The sequence below is a fragment of the Vanellus vanellus genome, assembly GCF_965231255.1.
Source record: "Vanellus vanellus genome assembly, chromosome: 20".
Lineage (NCBI taxonomy): Eukaryota > Metazoa > Chordata > Aves > Charadriiformes > Charadriidae > Vanellus > Vanellus vanellus.
In genome coordinates this window covers 5,777,481-5,800,677 of record NC_138925.1, presented here as the reverse complement: position 1 = coordinate 5,800,677, position 23,197 = coordinate 5,777,481, and the positions used below count along the sequence as shown (strand labels likewise).

At 46.8% G+C, this 23,197-nt stretch overlaps 1 protein-coding gene across 3 annotated transcripts; it reads right to left on the bottom strand.

The window, feature by feature from the left end:
- Positions 1-3,878: 3,878 nt before the first annotated feature.
- Positions 3,879-19,592, bottom strand: ENO1 (enolase 1). 3 transcript variants are annotated; one of them, XM_082493633.1, is made up of 12 exons: positions 19,536-19,592; positions 14,258-14,351; positions 12,807-12,902; positions 10,552-10,610; positions 9,244-9,313; positions 8,915-9,048; positions 8,523-8,745; positions 6,310-6,507; positions 5,875-6,076; positions 5,390-5,498; positions 4,888-4,946; positions 3,879-4,355 (listed from the first exon to the last, which is right to left on the bottom strand). In XM_082493633.1, exons 2-12 carry the CDS (start codon positions 14,340-14,342, stop codon positions 4,286-4,288), a joined length of 1,305 nt encoding a protein of 434 aa, XP_082349759.1. In that variant the 5' UTR covers positions 14,343-14,351; positions 19,536-19,592; the 3' UTR covers positions 3,879-4,285. The 3 variants fall into 3 exon arrangements, with proteins under 3 accessions (XP_082349759.1, XP_082349758.1, XP_082349760.1); XM_082493632.1 differs by lacking the exon at positions 10,552-10,610 and adding an exon at positions 10,207-10,265; XM_082493634.1 differs by lacking the exons at positions 10,552-10,610; positions 12,807-12,902; positions 14,258-14,351; positions 19,536-19,592 and adding exons at positions 10,207-10,265; positions 11,400-11,463.
- Between the last annotated feature and the right edge of the window lie 3,605 nt (positions 19,593-23,197).

Here is a 23,197-nt window from a genome sequence, read left to right as displayed (position 1 = left end):
CCTGCTATTCTCAGAATAGCCTCCCCGTTCATGTTTGCTAAGCTGATACCTCCTTCTGCTCCAAAGAGTGCCATCCCTGCAAATTATTACAGTAATAAAGACACTGGCTGTGCCACATTTGCACTCTGTTATAAAGCACAGCCTTTCGAGTAGGAGCTCCATGGGGACGGTACAGAAAGGTGAGGAGCTGTGCAGCGGGATTCAAGCCCTGATTAAGGAGCAGCCACATCGCTCCCTCTCTCCGGCGCTGCAGGTTTAGGTCTTGATTTTCAGCAATCAAATCTTGTTCCCTATTCACTTATTCCTCTCACTCCAAACACACACACAGAGTTACCAATCGTTCACTTTTCTCTAACACATTTTAAATTCTTATCTACAAACCACAGTCCTGCGTTTCAGCACTTACCCATTCTGGTCTCTTTTCTTCCTTTGCAAGTAACTCCTTTCCATGCTGAAGCCTCATTAGGTAGAGCCTGAATCCTCTGCAGCTGGAAGCGCCTTGCTGGTCTGCCCCAAATAGTCTCTGAGATTTAACTTGAAAGCTTTACACAGCTCTGGTTTGATGGGACGGCTGAGCACAGCATCTGACATGGGGGGACTGATTTCCTGGTGTAGAGAGGAGCATCAGCTCAACGGCACCTGACTTTAGCTTTTGACTTTACAGCCCAAGCGACATTCTTCTAACCCTGCCACTTTGCATGGAATTTCCTAATTATTTTAAGACAGAACACATCTGGTAATTGTACCTGTAACAGTCCTCCACCTTCCAGTGACAACAAGGTGTGAACGATAATGAATTAATACCTGGGCTCCATTTGCAGCGTTGTTAACCAGCAGAAGGCTCTTCTGTCCGAGCTGGGACCAAACAATTCACCCTGGCAGAGGAGGATTCCGGCTCAATGCTCTCCCTTACTTCTTCCCCCAGTTTCGTGTAGCCGCCCACACGTACAGCAGCCCGGGTGCCAGCCACGACCCGTGCCGGTCAGTCCCTCACAGCTGTACTGCCAGAGAGTGTTTTGTCCATTTGTGGCAACCAGGGACCTGATTTCCCAGATCTTTTTGCTTTCTGATGCTTAATAAAAGAAAATCACCAGGTGGAAATACAGCATAGGGTGGGTTGAGGATTTGGACTTCACTTTCTGCAGTACCAGGTGAGAAACAGCCATGCTATTGCTTCCGAACACGGGTCTGCTACACAGCTTTCGAAAGCATTTTGCATATATTACAAGCTTGCCTCTTTGACAGAAGAAGAAAAATCCCTTGATAGGATTTATGTGTAATTAGCTGGTTTATTCATTTAACAGGTCTAATTCAGAGATCAGCTATGTGTGAAAAGTGCACCAGGCTTCAAATCTGCATGGAGCGCAACCAGCTTAGACCAACACCTTATGAAAAGACAAATATATGCAAGATGAGGCATTTACCAGGCGCTGAGCTCAGGCTGGTAAATTTGGTATTTATAGCAAAGCTCTTCTTAAGAAGGGTTTGACAGAGGAGATAAATCTCATGAGGAGAAACGGTTGCCAACTGCCCAACAAAGGGATGGATGCGTTCGTTGCACCGGTTATTGCCTGTGTTTCATAGCCAGCTGCGTCTGCGCTGGCTCCGAGTCCATCTGCTGAAGGGGCTGCAGGGCCTGGGGAGGGCTGAGCTCCAAATTCACCGTACTCCCATGGGATCTTGGTCCACGCTCATTCGGACACTGCAAAGCACAGACCTGGACCCAAACGTACCCACAGCCCAGGTGATGGGGGTTCAATACTCTTCCTGCTTTCAAGTGGAGTGAGCTCATAGGATCGGGGGCTCGTGATGAGCTTGAGCCTTTTGCACAGGGGGTCCTCCCATCGGAAAGCCCTGCACTGTACAAGAGCCCTTATTTTCCTTCCTCTGTGGTACCAGTTATAACAAAGATACCAAAAACTCCCCCTTTCCCACCTGAGGGGTGTTTAGCATTCTTGGTGTGGCAGCTTTATACAAGACAAGGTATTTTGGAAACACCATCAGATGAGCCTTGCTAGTTAGAAGGCATTGATCGGTAGACACTGTAGAAGCCACGCTTGCCCAGCGCCGGGCCCCTCCCTGCAGAATCCTGTCACAGATATTCCTCACACCGGAGCTGGGCAGAACTAAAATCTCCCAGCAACTCTCAGACACCTCTGCTCTGGCTTTGCTCCTCACAGGGCACTCTCACATCCCCCATCCTCTGATGGCAGAGCACTGTTGTACAGGTTTGTTTCAGGATGTAACACCCAGTCCTCGCCCCTCAGCATTTTATCACTCCGTACCTCTTAACAGCAGCTTACGAAATAAAACGCGTTGTATTTTCCCCCAGACTAGAACTGACGATGTTCTTTAAGGCACAGGGTTTAAGGTAAATGGTGACACGTACCCTGCAGCACCGCTGGCTTTAAGTGGGCCATTTCCATCTTATCAATTTAAAACCCTAAGAGATATAAAATTGACTTACCCCACCACGTTGCAACACACGCAACGCCCACAGCGGGGCACTGTTGTGCTCCTCACAGACCATAAACGTTTCCAGCCACAGGTAATTTAGTTTCAGGGAACTGAAAGTAGAATGGCCACTGAAGTGACTTTTGAATCTGGAATCTTTTCCTTACAAATCTGCCATTATGGGAAAAACCAAAAACCCATAAGCAACAAGAACTGGTTTAAACCACCCCTCCCTCATTGTGCAATAACTTGCTTTTTCCTGCTGGGCACGGGACAAACCTCGTAGCTCTGCCCCCGGCTGCCCCGCTCTGAGGGTGCTGCTCAGGCAGTGACTCTGCAGAGTGACAGAATCGCTGAACAATCTCATTCCAAATCCTGAGAAAAAGGGATTCCTCATCCTTATCCCCAAGAACACAAGTGCTGACTGAGGATGCTTTGCAACCTCTCACCACCTTCCCTTCCCTGCCCAGCCAATCCAGCAGAGCTGCAATCTGAACAAAACAAAGGGCTTTGGAAACATAAATATTTGCTCATGAGCCTTTTGTTTATGGCCATCTGTTCTCACACAGCTGGAAGTCCCCCAAAGCCTTTTCTTCCCCCATGTGAAAAATGGTACCTAGACACTAATAGGGTAAAAATTAAAGTGCAGCTATCAGATCAGCTTTCAATTACATCTTATATTACAGTGCTATTAACAAAGGTAAAACAAATGCAGCAGTTAACACTGACTAAAGTTTTTTAATTGAATACTGCATCCCACTCATACCAGCATTCCTTGTAATGTTACACAGAAATATCTATAAAATCTATCACCATCTTCTACAATCACTGATTTCACATGTAGCTTTTCCTTTTTTCTCTTCCAGGCACAAGGGTTCAGGCATGGTTCTGTTCCACAAATCGTGTCTTATTGAGCTACATCTTCACATCGCAACTGATCACAATGGAGGTTATAAATTCACTTCCAATACGGTCAACACTGTGCCTACCTCTCACTAAAAGCAAAGTCAATCACTGAATTTCTTCAGTAGTACTGTGACAAGACTGACAAGCAGACATCTGCAACAGTCCACAATAAAGGGTAACCACAGCACTTGTGAGGATACACCTCATCTTTGATAAATGAAGGAAGACCTCTGAGCTTTTTCCTCTTCCCCTGCAGGACCACAATTGATCTAAGGGTTAGAAACCTATTCTTAGTCCCCCTTCCAAATGACTGAAAACATCCTTGAAGGCCACTACTTGATAGCAGGCACATACATTCAGCTAATTCTTCATCTATTTCTCACAAAGCAAATCAAGTCCACCCCATGGCCGCACTGACAGCAGTCCAACTCTTGCTCCCTTGACTTAAAACAGGGCACGATGACACAGAGGTAGCTATCCCTGCTCCTCAGCCTCCCCAAAGTAACTCAAAGCCACACTTTGTTGGGTTGTTTGATGCTTTTATTTATCACATGTAAAAACACTACTATTTCTGTTCGCAGGTACCTCTTTTGCTGCACTGCAAGTCACACAGCTCCAAACATTGAAGACCAGACAGGCAGAGAAAAGAGTTAAGTGTTTATGCCCAGAGTCACAAGGTCATGGTCCCAGAGGGTGTTTAATACACAACTTCCCCCAGGGACTGTTCTACAAAAGCAGTAGAGCATTACAAGTAACAGATCAGACTTGGTGAAAACATTAGGTGAAAGAATCATCTAGGGGGGAAGAGGACCTGCAAACTGGTCTTTGCCCTTCAGCTGCCCTTATCTTTCTAGTATAGGTAATTGTGATCTAAGTAGATGACTAGTGCTTTAAACCAGAACAGGGGGTGACTGAACCACACGGCTTAGTTGACACGAGGGTTCCTGAAGTTCCTTCCAGCAAAACGGGCCTTGCTGCCAAGCTCCTCTTCAATTCTGATGAAAAGGGAAGAGAGTGCTGGGTGTGAGCAGACAGCGTACAACTCCTGCATTAGCACAGCTGTTGGCCTTATGCCAAATCACCTGATCTACCTGGCACTGAAGCTACTACCAGAGTCACAAGCCAGTTCCCACCAAGCAACTTCAGTTATACACACATTTAACTGCACTCGTCAGTATCACCCATCTCATAACTTCATCCAAACACTTTAAATGCTTGCCCAAGGGAACAGCATCATGCAGACAGAAGGACAGTGTCTCATATCTAATACCACTGGATGCTCTGTATGATGTTCCCCTTTAGTGCATGTATCATGGACATTACCCGCCCAACTCATCAGGTAGCCCATGGCACACTCTGCAAGCACAGCGCCAGCCCAAAAGCACATCTGCTGGTGTCAGTTTATGGCCTTAAGCTGCAGAGTATTTCTGAGATGCAGAAGACCAAGCTGTGCCCCAAATGCATTAGTGGAGCATCCATTCAACGTTAGGCTTAACCCTCACCCCTTTCTCCCTTCCCGAGTCTCACCTCAGCAGCTGGTTGTACTTGGCTAGACGCTCAGATCGGCAAGGGGCACCAGTTTTGATCTGAAAGGGGAAATCAGGAAGTTAGTAAAGAACTCAACAGAAATAAGGCCACGGAGGCCAGGACAAAACTATTCTACTCTGAGTAATAAGCGTTATCACAAGCTTTATTTCAGCATCAGGCTCTAAATATCTGTATACTCAAACAGGATAGGGCTTGGGAGCCATAAAGGTTGTTCATTTCCTAACAGCTTCAGTACCAGGAAATCCCAATACACCCTCTGGAGTTGACTAAGATTTTTTAGATTGGTGGTTAAAGGTGAGTTTACACAAGATAACGTGTTCCCTCATCACACTCCCATTAGACAAATCAGCTTCCTATATACAGGAACAGCAAATTAGCATGCCTTAAGTCAGAGCAGACCCTATCTGCTACGCAGCACAGCTTTAACACCGTATTAACTCATCAAGCAAGAAGGCAAGCTATGGCAGCTACAGATACCAACCTGACCAGTGCAGAGACCAACTACCAGATCAGCAATGAAGGTATCTTCTGTTTCTCCAGAGCGGTGACTCACCATCACACCCCAGCCATTGGACTGGGCGAGCTTGCAGCTAGAAGAGATAAAACAGATGAAGCCTCACACAGTGCCCATTTGCTCAGCAGCCTTCGCCCTAGCGATGCTTCCAAGTGGCACACATTCCTCGCTTTGGCAAGACAGAACTGCCCTTTGGCACATGTTAGGGTTAGGATCATACAACAATGAAGTGATAAAGAGCTGCTTTTACACACACTTAGACCCAGTGAAGTTGTTTGATGTGCCTACATGACTTTAAGACCATGAAGGTACAAAGTTTACTTGCCAATATCCTCTATTAGTTAATAGTTCTTCCTTCACAGCTGCCCAATCAGCAGATCTCTGGTCTGCATGTTCCCCTCTCTCAATTGACCAATCCCCCTCACTGGCATAGCCAATAGGGAAGAACTTACGCTTGCAGGGACTCTGTCACAGAGCCGATCTGGTTGACCTTAAGAAGGAGACAGTTGCAGGATTTCTCCTCCACAGCCTTGGCAATACGCTTTGGATTGGTCACAGTCAGATCATCACCAACCACCTGGATACCAACACTGCCAGTGAACTTCTTCCAGGCAGCCCAGTCATCCTGGTCAAATGGATCTTCAATGGACACCACTGTAGAGGGATACAAGGAGCTTTGAGACAATGCCACCCTGTGAAAGGTCAGTCTTGTTTGAAAGCAGTGGTACCAAAGTGCTGCAGCCAAGTACTACCCACCTCAAAGAACACTGCTAAGACCCCAAAAAGGCTAAGCTGATTGTTCTGCTCTTGATCCCTCTTATAAGGTAGACTGCACCCTAACCCCTATTCACCACTACTACTGTGCTTCTTGTTGACAACCAACTTACAGGGGTAGTTCTTGACAAAGCCTTTGTACAGGTCTGCCAGCTGATCAGGAGAAATGTATCTGCTGGGATCATCAGGGGATTTGAAGTCCAGGTCATACTTTCCATCACGGTAGAACTCTGAGGCAGCCACATCCATGCCAATGACAACCTTTTCAGAGTAGCCAGCCTTGCTGATAGCAGTCTTCAGCAACTCCAGAGCTGAAATACAGTATGGCGTTTCTGAGTTCCTGCCAAACATCTTAACTCAAAAGCTATTCGTTTACCAGCAACAGTACATCCACTTGGCAAAGAATTTCCATTACCCCCTACAAAAAGCCCAAGGGCCACACAGGAAAGGTTCTCTCCCACTTCTGAACTGACTGGAAGAAGATATTACTTTAATACTGCTTTTAGCCTGTAATACTCTTGAGACACCATTACAGGATTCATAATCTCTTCATGCAGGACTACATGTCAGCCCAGAAAGCTTAATACTAGATGATACCACATCCTCTTTCAGCTTTATGCACGTGGACAGGGAGTAGTGACTGCACTTTAATCCCTTTTAGCTCCAGATCAGATGTTAACCACGAAGGTGGTAAGCATCCAAACCCTGACAGGCACTGTGATACACAGCCTGCCCCTGCACAGGGCGCCCTCTCTTTGCATCTACCTGTTCTCCACTTGCACATTTATATGCAGAAGAGGGAACAGAACTACCTACTCAGTAGGACTCTCTGGATACTACCTACTATGTGGCCCTGTTTAGCAGAGTCCAAGCACAGAAACTCAGTATGGTCACAACCAGTAAGACCCTTCCAATCACCCCTGACTCAAAGCCAAGCAGCTGGGTCAGACAGGCTATTTACAGTAGTAAGCTTAGATCAAATGTTTTTGTTTGTTTTTTGTTGTGGGTTGCTTGTTCGGGGGTTTTATTGTGGGTTGGGTTTGTTTTTTTTTTTTTTTTCTTCAGATGATAATGCAGAACAAACTGCAAAAGCAGCTGCTGCCAGCAACACAAGTTCCTTGGACTGCATTGGTCATTCAAGGTCATCTTCACTGATGTCTGTCTGCTAGGGTACAGACCTAGCATGAGCTGCATGCGACTGTGGGATTCAAAAACACCCTGATTTCTAGTGCTGGCTCAGTATCTTCAGCATCAGGCAATTTGTTCAGAGGCTACCTTCAACAATAATATAACTAACAGCTTTAAGGTAACAAGTTAAAGTTCTAGTATTCTACTGGCTTATCAGCAGCTCCACTTCTGCAAAAGAGGGAGAAAAACATCTCTTCTGCTACAGTTTTTGCAGAAACAGGTATTTCACTTTCCACAAGACAAACAGTCTCCCTCCCCCACAGGTTTCTGAACAGAACTGTTTGGCTGTGGAAGCAGCAAAAGCTTCAACTTCCCAGACAAGCCTTCATGCACTCCCACACATTACTGGGCATAGTTCAAACTGTTTTCCTCCTTTGTCAGCAGAAAAAACACTCCACTAAAGTTTGACTGCTGACTTCTGGGAAACCTGCAATGCATGCAGACATTGCTACACCACTTTTCAAATGGAAGGGGTAAGATTCCCTTAAGCTGCTACAGGAATTAAACAGTACTGAGGCACTGAAGTCAAAGCCATCCTGTCAAGCTGCACAAATTATGCTGAAGAGAACAACTCTGTGGTCTATACTGGACGACACCAGTACAGCATAGAATCACAGAATGGTTGAGGTTGGAAGGGACCTTAAAGATCTAGTTCCAACCCCCCTGCCATGGGCGGGGACACCTCCCACCAGATCAGGTTGCTCCAAGCCCTGTCCAACCTGGCCTTGAACACCTCCAGGGATGGGGCAGCCACAGCTTCTCTGGGCAACCTGGGCCGGGGCTCAACCTCACAGGAAAGAATTTCTTCCTAATATCTCATCTAAATCTCCCCTCTTCCAGTTTAAAATCATCATCTCTTGTGTTATCACTACACTCCCTGACCAAGAGTCCCTTCCCAGCTTTCCTGTAGGCCCCCTTTAGGTACTGGAAAGTGCTCTAAAGTTTCCCTGGGAGCCTTCTCTTCTCCAGGCTGAACAATCCCCCAGAAATCTTGGAAAGTTTGTCAGGATAAGCAGCAGAGCAAAGAAACCGCAGCAAGTGCTGCAACCTGATCTTGCTTTCCACTCATACTGGACAAATATGGTCTTTATTCTCTGACCATCAGTTATACCTCCTTGCACACTTCACTCATTCTTACCTTCTTTATTTTCCAGGATGTTGGGGGCAAAGCCACCCTCATCACCCACATTGGTTGCATCCTTGCCATACTTCTCCTTGATTACGTTCTTCAGGTTGTGATAGACCTCTGCACCAATGCGCATTGCCTCCTTGAAACTGTCAGCACCCACAGGGAGGATCATGAACTCCTGCATAGCCAGCTTATTGCCAGCATGGGAGCCACCATTGATCACATTGAAAGCCTTGGAGTAACCAAAAAAGAGAAGTCAAGTTAAGAGTGCTTCAGTGTAAACTGGTAACAGCATTTATGTTAGGACTCTCCATTCTGTAGAAAACTTGATCCAAGACCACAAGACATCATGAAGCACCTGGTCAGATCAAGTCTGTAGGTAGCTCTATCAAGAGACTTACAGGAACTGGAAGAATGACTTCTGCGTTTCCAGCAAGGTCAGCAATGTGACGGTACAAGGGGACACCCTTCTCAGCAGCACCAGCTTTGCATACAGCCAGAGATACACCCAAGATGGCATTGGCACCAAATTTGGCTGAAATAGGAAGAAGTTGTTTACAGAAGTGTTACGTCTTCATGAAAAGACTCAGCAATACCAACACCATGGTCTTGGTTATGGTAGTGCACAGCGTATGCCATGCACTGCCCATTGTTTCTGATAAGGTAAGCTAGAATTCTATAAACCAATCTTCATCTTTACACACCTCACTGCAACACAAGGCTCACTTACATTTGTTCTCCGATCCATCCATTTCCAGCATCAGTTTATCAATCTTTTCTTGCTCCACAACGTTGACATTCTGCAGAGAGAAGCAAGCAAAGCACTGCTTGACACCAAACATGGCTCTACATACTCTCACCTACCCACTGCATTTTTATTTCCCAAGCAGGCACCAAGACTCTCTTAAGGGCAACTTCCAACAGTTGAAGAGACTAGTGCTGTCCTTATCACACAGCAGCATCTTCTTGTCTTCCAGCAGACCAAGGCTGACAGGTAAGCTGGATGCATCAAAAGCTTGTTTTGGTCTTCACATCCAGAGCTGCAAGGCTATCACGTCCCTTGACTTCCTGACATTTACACTGCTATCTGCCTGGTACGGCATAGCCCCAGTTTGTGCCCCCTGCCCCTTCAGTGCAAGCTCAAAGACAACCAGCTTGCTCACAACATACATCCATTTGTAACTTAATACATAGTGTTTGGAATTGTCACTAAGAATGTGCAACCACTTTATGCATTGCCACTTAGTTTTGCACCATCCTTTTTAGCTAGGGCTCAACACCCACAGAACGCACAGGAATCTCACTCAAACAGATTTTACCAAGATCCCCCAGATTCCCTTCCAAATTAGCCAGCCTAGATGAAACCCAGTCCCTCCCCATCTTTCAGCCACCCTTTTAAGCATAAAGCAGCTTGTATCTTAACTGCACACCACTGATGTTCCCAAGCGCTTAAGTATTTCTGCACACTACAATACTAGGCTGCTAGAAATTGTTTTGATTAAGTGTTAGATATGCTGTCATTAAGTAAAGCAATTGCTGGAGGTCAGTCCGTTCACATGCACTCCAACACACAGGCTAACACCCCCCATGTAATAAAGACAGTTACAGGAACTGTCTTTAGAGAGACAACCCATCAGTAAGGACACACTGGACTGGCATTAGCTGATGTTAGCAAAAGACAGACTGCTCCTACCTTGCTAATCAGTGCAGGTGCAATTGTTTTATTGACGTGCTCAACAGCTTTTGAGACACCTGGAAGGAACAAGCAAATTGGACACTGGTCAACCACACTGGTTATGCAGGCATTAGTAGGTGATCTCAGTAACAAAAATCTCAAAAATACCACCTCATGCTATTCAAACCTCAATCCAACCTGAGCTTACAGCCAAATCTAAACACTTAGAGGTCATCTCAATTGAATGGAAGTTGCATGAAGTAAGCATCATCTAGGAATGCCTGCTGCAAAGTTAGTTTGCAAGACCATGCACTGGAGAAATTTACCCAAGTGACAAGGTTGCACTGAATGCACATCCATTACCTGTGTACACAATGCTGTCCCCAGGAACTCGTTAACATATTTAACAGCTCTGGATACACCTGACAGAAGCGAAATGGACAAGAGAATCAAGGAAGAGATGAAGACTCACAGCCAAAAAACAAAGCCAGTCATGCAAGAAAGTGAAAAGGACACAAATAGGTAAACAGACAGTCAGCAAGTGTCTGATACTGAGCAGCAGACTAGAAACAAGAGGGTTCAAAGTGTAGAGGAAACTGCACATCAGCCAGTGAGGCTGTATTTGGTCTCTCCACCCAGGTTTCCGTACTATTGTAAACACCATTGTGGATCCAAACCTCAAGTGGCTGAATGACAGCATTTAGAAACAATTTTACGATAGGCCACTCCTAGAATGAATGAGTAAGGGGAAAGCAAGAGGTTTCCCCAGAAGTTAAGCATGCAGCAGCTCAGGCATTTCACTATCTGCTATTATTTTGTAACATTGCTAAAGCATCACTGTAGGACATGTTTTACACTGGATACAATGCTGAAGTACACTGCCTCTGTACCTAGACAGAGGCACGAAAATCTACTGTCTGCTCCTGGCTTCAGACAGGAAGTAAAGCATGAACACAGCCACATCCTTTTAATTAATCTATGTGGGCCCACCATTGCACAAACCAGCGGTTCCAGTATGAACTTGCTTCCTCCCCATAGGGAGAGACCATCATTACCCAGCTACCAATATCTGCCTAAGGAATACTGTCATATTAAAGATTTTCAAACACGTAAGCTTCACAACTGGTGAATGCTAATTAAGTGCATCCCAAAACGCATTAACTGCCTTTTAAATGGTCTAAGTCTACAGATTTATATTACAAAAGACCTACCAGCAACCTGTAACTCATCCCATTTGGTGATTATTTTTTCATGACTCATGTTATTCCCCAGCTGACAAAAACCTTCAGCTGTGATACCCTGTTGTGGAAGCTCAGGCTACTGTCTAGTGCCATGAAGAAATGCCTGTAGGATCAGATTTAACAGGTCTACGCACACAGACATTTAGCACACTGAAGTACACATTTACTCTTCTCAAGGGAGAGTGCCCTAGGTAAACAGCATAAACTCTTTGGGATCTCCAGTCATCTAGGAGTTTATTCTGTGTTAAAGTAGTAACAGCCATGAACCTTCTCAGACAAGGCTCTTCAATTCAGTAGTCGTCCATTCTAACCACTAGGCACAAAATATTTCAGCTTCCTTCCACCTGACTGGCAGAAAAGTTTGAAGACAAGTAATTCCCTCTCCCAGTCAAAAGTCAAGTTGATTTCATATACTTGGAAGGTATGACCAGTGCTTTTACAGCAGCAAGATAAAAAGGAGTCCTGACTGTCCAAGCACTCAGAGTAGTCATAAGAATTACTATCAGGATATTTATTAGGTAATGAAATTTTGTACATGGCTATTAATTTCCCCCCATATTTGTTCCCAAGCCAGTTTGGTGACTGCTGTGTTTAGTTTCCTTTTGGAACGTAAAGTCAGTCCCCATACAACTAAAATATTATGCCATCAACACAAACTTAAGTATCCTGGATACCTTAGAATGACAGACAAAAAGCTAAAGTGGGTTTAGCTATTATGCAGTCTGAAACAAAAGTATCTTCCATGATTGCCAGCTGCACATTAGCTGTGGTCAGCAGCTGACATAAACCTCAGGTTCAGGATTTAACACACTGGGATCTAAGGCACCTATAGTGCCTGAGCAGATACGTTTAATAGTTCTTTGAACATTTGGTCTATGGAGAGATCTTGTGACTAGCTGCAGTATCACCAAGCATTTTGGAACAGGTAGTCTGGATGCTCTTACAACACGCTCTGTACTCTGACATGCACCGACATGCAGGGCAACAGGAGTGGCTTAGAGTATGTTTGTGCATAGTGTACTAGAGACATTATCACCTAGCTGGCATGCCTGACCTCTATGTACACACATGAGGAAGTACAGTTATCTCCACCACTATGTAGATGCACTGCTGGAGACAGAGTCACTCTCCACATTGCCCCCTGGAAAATCCAGCAGTCAGTGCTTTACCTCCGTCTCAGCCACACAGTCTACGCGTGGTATGCATTGCTATTATCTTACTATTAATCTCCATTGCTTTTGCTTAATTGCCATGCCTTATACAGAACATGGATATCAGTAAAAGAGCCCACAAGTCCTCTGCTGCAATCTGGCATAACCATATGCAGCAACACAGCCATTTTAACAGGCCAAGCTAGGTACCCAAATTCAGTTTTACCTTTCCCCATGTAGCGTGTCTTATCATTGTCACGAAGCTCCAGAGCTTCATAGATTCCAGTTGAAGCACCGCTGGGAACAGCTGCTCTGAACAGACCTGTAACAACAGAAAAAAGAACTGTCTTAGCACATTCAAACTCACAAAACATTCTCTACCCATATGCCATCCCAACCCACCACATATTTCCACCCCTGGAGATGGGAGAGGTAACCTCTAAACCACATCTCTGCTCACTTATACAATGATCCTGAGAGCTGTCTGTTCCTTTACAGCATCACCAATTCACCAGTGTCTCCATCATACTGATCAACAGCAAGTTGACTCACTTATTCTCTTCCATTGTGCATTTCAAATGTTTAAGTTAGGAAAGTCACCTGTTCCCCTTCCGAAAAGGTAGCTTTATTCACAGAATCTATTTTTGAGCTCAGTCCAGCAGGTGAGCTCTTAAATTCTTCTAAGATATGGCATACAAGGGACAATTAGGAGGCCTCTTTTGTTAATATGAGTTCTGAGCTCTTCTGACAACAGGACAACCACCAGACAGCTCATTCTTCCAGCCAAAGATGCTGAACTTTGAGTAAATCAGTACAGTGGAGTCTGTTCTGCCTGTGCTTCAAGATGCCAACGTCAGTCTCCAGTCTTTCCCTTATCCCACTACAGCAAAGAGCTTAGTAGGGGCAATCTCATTAAATGACTGCATTAATCTTTTGAGGCAGAAAGATCAGCTATTTAGTTAGCGTATTACAGCTATTGTGTTTGCTCATTCCACCAAATCAAACTGGTATGTGTTTGCACAATGCCTTTGTCAGATCCTATCAGATGTGGGATGAACAAGTAACAAACCAAGGAAAAGTCCTACAATAATTAAAAATATAAGATGTTATATGCAAAAACCCAATTAGACAAGTTGTTTAGTCATGCCCGAGTACTTACGCAGAAGAAACTATTACCCGAGATTCAACTCTGCAGCAGAGGACTGCTTCATTACATTACACAAAGTGACTGCTAGACAAATCAAGAAGTAAACCTCAAGTGCAACCATACAGAGCTTCGGGAACACTGAAAACCAAGATCATTAGCTGCTGCTTAAGGACAGGAACGAAGGCCTTGTTAACTCAGCTTGCAAGTGCTATCCCAATTTACACTCAGGGCAAGGGGAAGAAGGCAGGTTTGGATAAACACTTGCACAATTTAGACTGTAAGCAGCAGCACACTTCAAAAAGCCCTTCATTGTCCAGGCCAGCATGCTGGGCTCAGCAAATTCATCCCAGTAGAATGAGGCACAGGTTTTTCCTGCAAGTCCCACAGCAAGCTCAGCAACGTGCTGTATGTATGGAGGAAAGAGTTAGCACAATTCCACTGCTAGAACAGAACAATTTGCATACTTTTGACTGCCTCTTCAGTTCTATCAGATACAAGAAAGGAATAAACATCTACAGCTAAGGACTCACCTTTGTTGGTAAAGAGGTCTACCTCAACAGTGGGATTCCCACGGGAGTCAAAGATTTCACGGGCATGGATCTTGAGAATGGACATCTTTAACACCTGAAAAGAAGAGTAAACTCTCTTTAATTTAATTAACTCGCATTAATCATAGAATGGTTTGGGTGGAAGGGACCTTCAAAGATATCTAGTTCAATGCCCCTGCCATGGGGAGGGACATCTTTTACTGTATCAGGCTGCTCAAAGAACTGTCCACCCTGACTTTGAAGGCTTCCAGTGATGGGGCATCCATAACTTCTCTTGGCAACCTCTTCCAGTGTCTCATCACCCTCATCATAAAGTTCTTAGTTGTCTCCAAACTAAACCCCACCCTCTTTCAGTTTAAAACTTTTAGTTTTAACCTGTTCATCAATATTCTTCAAGCACAGCTCTGTGCAATCAATCCTTTTTTTAAACACAAGGGCAACCCCCATGCCGCCGTTCCTTGCCTGTCCCTCCTGAACAGTCTATAGCCATTGATTACAGCACTCCAGTCATGTGATTCATCCCACCAAGTTTCAGCGACAGCAATTAGATTATAGCTTTCTAGGTGCACAGTGGCTTCCAATTCCTCCTGTTTGCTACCCATGCTGCATTCATTGGTATATAGACACTTCAGTTGTGCTACTGACCCTGTCAACTTTTTATAAAGTCTCATCTTTATTGCTCAAAAATCCATCTCCTCCCCCTCACCCCCCACTAAATCTAGTTTAAAGTGTGGCCAGCTGCTGGCAAAAATGTTCTTGCCCCACTTGGTGAGGTAAATCCTATCAGCTCCCAAAGGACCCCCCTCTGACTGGGATGATACAGCAGACCACCACCTCTGTTTCTCATCCTTTTAACATTGCTCCAAGGGACATAGTCTCTTTTGATGTTTCTACGTTACCTCATTGGAGGATCATTAGGCCCTACACAGATTAGTAGCAGCAGACAATTTGTAGGGTTCACTAGCCTTAGCAGCCCCTCAGTGATGTAACAAATGCAAGCTGCTGGTAGGGCAGCAAACTTCTCTAGAGAAATGCACGTTAAAGCAGGGCTATTGCTCAGCCTGGAACAGTGCACAATGCCATATAACTTTCTCCTGATCATATCTGCTGCACTGCCTGTTGAGCTCCTCTTGTTACACAGCTATGTGTTTGAGTTTTTCCCATGGCTGCATTTGCAGCTACGACATCCAGCACTGCCTTCATATGCCAGGGGAGCTCCAGATACCAAAATTCCATGCAACCCAAGGTCTGGACAGCTACTCCAGTCCTTGAGAAGACTGTTTGGATGGAGACATCAGCACAGGTAAGCTGCAGTGCTTCTGTTTGGGTGTCAGCCACAGCCTTGCAGTTGCAGCAGGTGGACACCACCATTTTCTTTCAGCACATCACAGTCTCCTTAGACAAGGGAAAGAGTCCACCAATAAAGTGGTAATTCTGTTGAAAGATGTCATCCTTCTAATTCATCGGAGACCTAAAGCTTCTGGGTAGGCTTGCAACAGCCACCAGTTCAGCTGGGGTGACCGTCAGGTTGCAGCCTAAGCCTGCAGGTAAGCAGAGGTGGCAGCAGCCCAGGCATGAGCATGGCATGTCCTTCCACGAGAGCTGCCACGCAAACTGCTGACACCACTCCCAACAAACCCCACTCCTGTTTCCATCCCCTGGTTTCTGGCACTCCCAAGAGGCCAGTTATGTGTGGCTTCCAGCAGCTTGAACTGGCACAGGCACTGCTGGAACCACCCAAGACTCAGTCAACCCTTATGAGACCTGCCACCTGGTCCCTCTCCCACACAGCCCAAGGGTGCTAGGGGCACATAAACCCCCTCAGACACTCTCCCCAGGGACCTCACAAGCCTTGCACTCCTCTCAGCATGCAGCAACCCCTGCTGCTAGCCTCAGCTTGGCATTTATATCCTGTAGTAACACCTGCAGTCATGAGAATATATCAAAAACATCACTTCATGCTATTTCAACTGGGAAAACTTTTCATACTTCGTGAGAGTTAGTCATATGTTGAGAGGACAAAAATCTCAACCTAGGTGGGAAGAACAGTCTAAAGCCAGAAGCCTTGTTTCCAGAGAGATCTAAAGGAATGTCACCTCACCGCCTAAGAGCGGCCAAGCAATCCTAACACAGGAAATATCTGCTACTAGTTAGAATTCTTTTTGATAGAAGACTAAAGTGCAACAGTTCTTAATATGCACAGCAGCTGTTCAGAGACAAACGTAACCTATCTTGAAATAGAAACACAGCTCTAATTAAGAGCTTGCATTAATAGTTACACCCTGACTTGAGTATTTACAGGAATAGCTTTTCCTCTTAAAAGGAAGAAAAATCACCACAATCTTCTGTATAGTTCCCTTTTCCCCCTTCCCTTAAGAAAACTGCAGTAAGGAATGCCTTATGTAAGCTCAGCTACATTTTAAAAATCAAGTCATACAAATGCCTGTGAGCCATCGACTGGCACCAAACCCAGCTCATCTGCAGAGAAGAAAGCTCAGCCTCAGAAGTAGAACTATCTGGAAGCTGGCTTTTTGGCAAGCTAATGTGGGTGGTAACCCTGTTTACAGAAATGGTCATGAATCTCTCTGCAGTTAAGAAAAGAAGACCTTAGGAATACTGCTGCTTGTATGGAGTGTGTGTTCGTGGGTGTGTTAACTTCATACACTGACTCTTCCCCCACAGCAAATTTTCCCTCCCCATGTTAAAAACATGGGTAGCCATTTGGTTTATCCACTTGGCTTTAAAGCATCCTTTCCAGTTGTCCTGCCTCTAAGAAGCATATCACATAACGCAGCTCAAAGATTTTAGCTGTTACCCGCTTTACAGTAAGACCTGCACACTGACAGATGATATGGCTAACCTAAGAAGCAAGACAACTTAGTTCAAGCTGGCCTTCATGCTGCCACGACTCTAATTTAATCAGTAAATATATAAGCTAGAAATAAATCCCTGCAACTCTCTAGTTATCAGTCCCATCCATGCTAACACTTATCTCTCTGCATATGGACTGAGCAATGGCTAATAGGAAGAATCCCATTTATCTGAAAAGGGCTTTCAGAGCTTGGTAGGCTGGCACCTGCTACACTACGCTTTACTTTAATTTTCAGAAACATGGTTCTGCAACAAAACATTAGGCGCCTTATTCTTTGAAAGCAGAGCCAGTCTTAGTGTAATGTAAGAAGTGTTTGTTCAGCTTCACAAAGAAGGTGGCACTTCAGGAATATACACTGCAAGAGCTTCCTTTGGGATTGTCTGCCAGGTCTGACATTACTCAAGCGTCCTTGAGAAGTGACCTCTACCGTTGTCCCTCCCTTTTCTTTAGAAAGAGGCATTTCACAGCACTGCACCATTCCAGAAATTCCTCACACCATTTTTTGGCTCGTTTTGCAAACCCCCTCACTTCTGCGTTCAAGAAACAGTTTTCCCACTAAGCTATTCCTGGGTAAAAATCAGATGTTGTTTAGCTCATCACAAGCTCAGTATTATGTATTCTGCCTCAATGAATTCAGTGAACTCATCTAGAAAGTGAGAGTCAGCCCATGCACAGGTCTAGCTGTGGAAATGCTAACGGAACACAAGAGAGCTCATCAGTAGCACTGCCTGCTGCAGACCTTTTGTACTCAGTGATAGAGCTAGCCAAACACACACAAATACCAGAGCAGTATTTGCATGCATTGCCTTAAACCTTTTTTTGTACTATCATCTGTTGGCAAGGTCAGTGCCTCCCTTAAGGAGAGGAACACCACACACTAGCTTTTCCTGGCCTTCCCAGAAGCACATGTTATTACCTACTTGAAGGCTAAATTTACAGTCCACTGCCAGTTCTGAGGACTAGCTTCACTATCAACTGGAGTCCAAGAAATCATCGCTTATTCCCTATCTGATCCTGTGCTCTGCACAGAGAATGCAGTACTCTAACACCATTGCAGACTACTCCAACTTAAATATTTATTTCCAGAGATTGTTTATAGCCAACTTTACCACCAAAATCCACACTGGTGAGCTATTTTGCAGCCACATTTCTCTTAAGACACTGTTAACCCTGAGCACTGCAAGCACCTGCATGGAGATTAACAAAAACCAGTAAAGTCTGGCCATAGAAAGAACTACCCAACTTAGTGTCTTATTACTGACCTGCCATACAGTTATCAGTGGAAGTCTTTCATGACACTTAAGGTCCTGTAAGACTGCAAGTCTCATACCACCACCACTCAGAAAAGCACTTACTGCTCATTAGACCTTTGCCCTCACTGTATTAGATCCTAACTTATTAATTCTACTGCTGAAGCACTCCTGAAAACTGGACAAGTGTGGACCAACAAGGCCACCTTCCAATCCTATTCCTTCATGTTCCACACAGTATTAATTCACCTCTATGCTCTGCAACATGATGCAATGTGTTTTAAATAATGCCTAGCAGGGAGCAAGTCACAGACATGTTGAACCACTTTCTCATCTCGTTGTTTAATAAGATGGAGGCCTGAAACTGCATTGCCTCAATCTGTGGGTTTGGATGACAAACTTGACTACTTCCTGCCAGGCTCAGAAAGTCATAGCCCTGCCCTGTGACTCAGCAGTCATGTAACGGAACAGGAGAAAGACCAAGATCCTCTCTGGCAACCCTGCACGAGGCAAGATGGTTAAAAGGCAATTTTTTTCCACACCTTAACATCCAGAGATGCACACAAGGTTATCAGGTACTTCTCTCCACAAGTGCTGCCTTAACTAGTACTTAATTAACCCCACTAGGAGACCTAAGGCACACAGATTTGAGTGCTGACATCAAACGTTAAATATTTGTGATGCAAAGCTGAAGGACATCCACTGCCACTAAAGAGGGGAAGGTCCAAATCACGACACGCAATCCGAGATCAACTGTTAATGATTAAGAGAGAGAGGTTAAACCCTGCCTTTGAAGGAAGCCTTGACCCTCCATATTCCCCAAAAGATTTTACATATCCGCCCCCCACCCCCGGCGCACGCTGGCGGGTCTACGGCCGGCGCAGACCTCCCCCCGCCCCCGCGATGCGGCTGCCGCGCTATGTGGCGCCAAGCACCCCCACAGCGGCCATCACCCCCTCACAGACCGCCTAGGCCCGGCCAGGCCCGCAGGCAGGGCGGGTGCGGCCCCATCTCACGGGAGCGGCAGGGGGACTCCAGGGGAAGGGAAACCGCGACCCCACCGGGGCCTCCCGCCCCGCGGACAACTGCGGGGAGGCCGGGCGGCTGAGGCAGACCCTGCTGCCGCCGCCACACTCACCTTCGGCCCAGCAGCCCCGCTCCGCACCAGTTACCCGCTCGCCGCCTCACCTCTGACTGGGAAGGAACGACTGCGCGGACGCCAGGCTATAGCCCACCCCATACGGATGAACCGCCCTCTCCCGCCCTCCATTGGTCGGTTCAGCCCCTCTCCGGTCTTCCATTGGTCGGCATGGCCCCTTGCCGCTCTCCCATTGGCTACCGCCTCCTCGCGCCAGAGGCGGGCTCGGGGTGCGTGCGCTACGTGCCGCGGAGGCCCGGTCGGCTCGTGGAAAATCCCCGGGCGGGCGGGGGCGGCCCCACGCGGGTGGGGGGGCGGCGGGGCCCGGGTGCGTGGGGAGAGCCCGGCCCGCTGTCAGGGGACGGACCGGCCTGGTGAGAGGGGCGCTGACATCCCCAGGGCCTTTCTGCCGGCGTGTGGGTACAAAGCCGAGGGTCCCTTTGTGCACTGTGCATCCGTGGGGCACGTGGGCTCTGCATGGCCCTGTATGGACATACACTGGACATACACTTGTGGGAGGGGGAGAAGGAATTTCGTAGAATCACGGAATGGTTGAGGTTGGAAGGGACCTTAAAGACCATGCGGTCCCACCCCCTGCCCTGGGCAGGGACACCTCCCCCCAGCCCAGGTTGCTCCCAGCCCCGTCCAACCTGGCCTTGAGCACCTCCAGGGATGGGGCAGCCACAGCTTCTCGGGGCACCCTGCGCCAGGGGCTCACCGCCCGCACAGGAAAGAGTTTTTTCCTAATATCTAACTTAAATCTCCCCTCTTCCAGTTTGAAGCCATTACCCCTCGTCCTATCGCTCTACTCCCTGATAAAGAGTCCCTCTCCACCTTTTCTGTACACCCCTTTTAAGTACTGAAAGGCCCCTGTAAGGTCTACCCAACGCCTTCTCTTCTCCAGGCTGAACAACCCCAACTCTCTCAGCCTGTCCTCATAGGAGAAGTGCTTCAGCCCTCTCATCATCTTCGTGGCCTCCTCTGGACCTGCTCCAACAGGTCCACGTCCTTCTTATGTTGGTGGCCCCTGAGTTGGACACAGTACTTTGAGGGTGGCAGAGCCCTGGCACAGGCTGCCCAGAGAGGCTGTGGAGTCTCCTCTGGAGATACTCAAAACTCGCCTGGATGCGTTGCTGTCCAACCTGCTCTGGGTGACCCTACTTTGGCAGGGGGGTGAGCTAGATGATCTCTGAATGTCCCTTCCAACCCCGACCATTCTGTGATTCTGTGATTCTGTGATTCAGCTTAGTGCTGCCATGTCGCTGACATCCCATCACTGCTGGCTGGGAGGATGGGACGGCCATGCCTTCACAAGGTGTGCTTAGAAATGGTGACTAACACTGGCAAGGAGGCGGCACACGGACAAGAGGAAGGCTGGGAAGAGAGGGGGGGTGTTATTAGTTCTAGGAAAAGGTTAATTACAAATACAATAAATGTTTGCTTTGATTTTGAAGTGAATAACCGTTACACTTCCTGAGGTAGAGAAGGCGCGCTCACTCCATCGATGACGACACCTCAGGTACCAGTGTGCCAATGGGAAAAAAAACTTATTAAAGTGTTTTGCCCGGATCTGCACAAGGGCACCTGATGCCCTGTTGAGAGATATTTGTTGTTTAGCTTAAATAAGTAAGTTTTAATTAGAATAAATTACATAGGGTTATAGCATGGTGTGATTCATGCTGTTTGCCTATCTTTACTCGGCATGAGTAGCTAGATTTGCTGAAGCCTTTAGGCCACAATAGAGTTTATTTTCTTAGTATTTTTCCTAGCAGCTGGTATAGTGCTGTGTTTATTCTTTTAGTATAAGGAAAATATTGATAACACACTGGTGTGTTGGTAGTGTTTTTCCCTAAGTCTGGGACTTTTCAGTTCCCCGCCTTCTGCCAGCGAGCGCAGGTGCACAAGAAGTGTAAATCAGAAGATAAGGAGGCGACAGCCCTCAGCAGAGACTGCAAATCAACAAGACAAGAGTAGTCAATGGCCGGCCTGCCCGGACACAGAGAGAGAATCCAAGAAAGTGTTCGAAGACCCCAGACCAAAAATCCCCGTTGGACTAAAAGATGTGTGAACAGCACGTGAGGGGCGGGTGTAGAGATGGCAAAAGTATAATCGCCCAGGGATTTCGTTGTTTTACATCCCTCTCTGGAGGCACCCAGCTAGCTGTACCTTCCAATTAAATTATTTATTTTTATAAAATCCGACTGCTGAGACTCTGCTGCAGGAAACCCAGGGTCGAGCCTGCAGAAGGAGGGAGCATGCCCAAGGGTAATAGTGTGTGTGTGTGTGTGTGTGCACACGCACATGCGAAGAGTCAAAAGGGGCACCCGTCGGCTCATGAGGGTCCCCTGCTGCGAAGGGACCCTGGTCCTGGCAGTTAAAGACTTGGGTGGGGTGTGTGCGACTCCTTGAATGGGGTGCGAATGCTCGGGCAGCCACTTCTCCTTTAACAGCCCCAAGACACGTGCGTGAACACCGCATTGTGATGAAAAAATAATGGAGCAGAACAGAGCTCAACACCAGGCCACAGAATTAAAGGCTTTGCCAAAATAGAGTGACTCACATTCCTGAAAAGAGTGGATCCCTCTGTGGACATTGAAAAAAAACATCAAATTGTTAATGATAATTATTTAGTCTGCTGCATTATGGTGAAGTATGAACCATGCACCACTGAATGAACTGGGTGCCCTGTGATCAACAAAGCCTCCATCCCTGGAAAGTAATACTCAACTTTCTATGGACTTAGCGGAAACCACGTGTCATGGCGTTTAATAAGAGCATGACCGCTCACAGGAGTTGTTCCCAGCTGTGGCAATCCAGAGGGATCCTGTTCCTTCCTGGACTTATTTACCCACCTCCTGCCGGTAGCTGCTCCCTGCAACCAGCTTGGCGAGGCCCCGCTCCATCTCCTCCTCTGTGCTGGAGCGTTGGACCATAGGGGTGTGCGGTGCTGGCGGGTGGACGTGCCTCCTTCCCCCTCAGCCCTGGTCGCCACCATTCCTCCAGGCTCTCCGCAATGGTATGGCTCCCAGGGAATATACTGCTTTGGTTACGCTAGATAAGTTGCGTTTCTAACGCAAGGTCCTTGTGGGTTTATTGTGGAGAACAGCTGTGCCCACGCTTCCCATAAGCCTGTTTTTCTTCCAGGATTTTTTAACTGAGGGATAGTCACACATTGCACTGCGGAAGGGAGTCTGCAATGAGCGGAATCCCACTGCAAGGTCAAAACATTTGAAGAAGGCCATAGGCTGACCTGGGAAAGGCATGGTCTTGTCCCTTCTCACCTTCCCGTGCCCTTAGCCTTCACTCCTGGACATGATTGCTCCTGTTCAAGGCAGAGCACCATCCCCAGCTGCGAGTGTGAAGCCTTGAGCAGGGACCGGTGGTCCAGCCCCATGAGCGTAATCCCATGGGGAATCCCAGTTCCCCTGGGTTTGCTCCCTCCCGTTTCACCTGACACCGCACAGCCTGCGTTCAGGCTGATGGGGGCCTGGCTCTGCAGTATTTCACGTACATAACATCAAACCTGTGTAGTTCCCCAAGCCTGGAGTTGGGGTCCAGGGGCTCCAGGGGTCTGGCAGTGCCCAGTTCACCCTGACTGCACCGTACGAAGCCATGTTGTTGCTTGCAAAGTTAGTTATGCTTGTGCTTGCTCCAGAACTGCC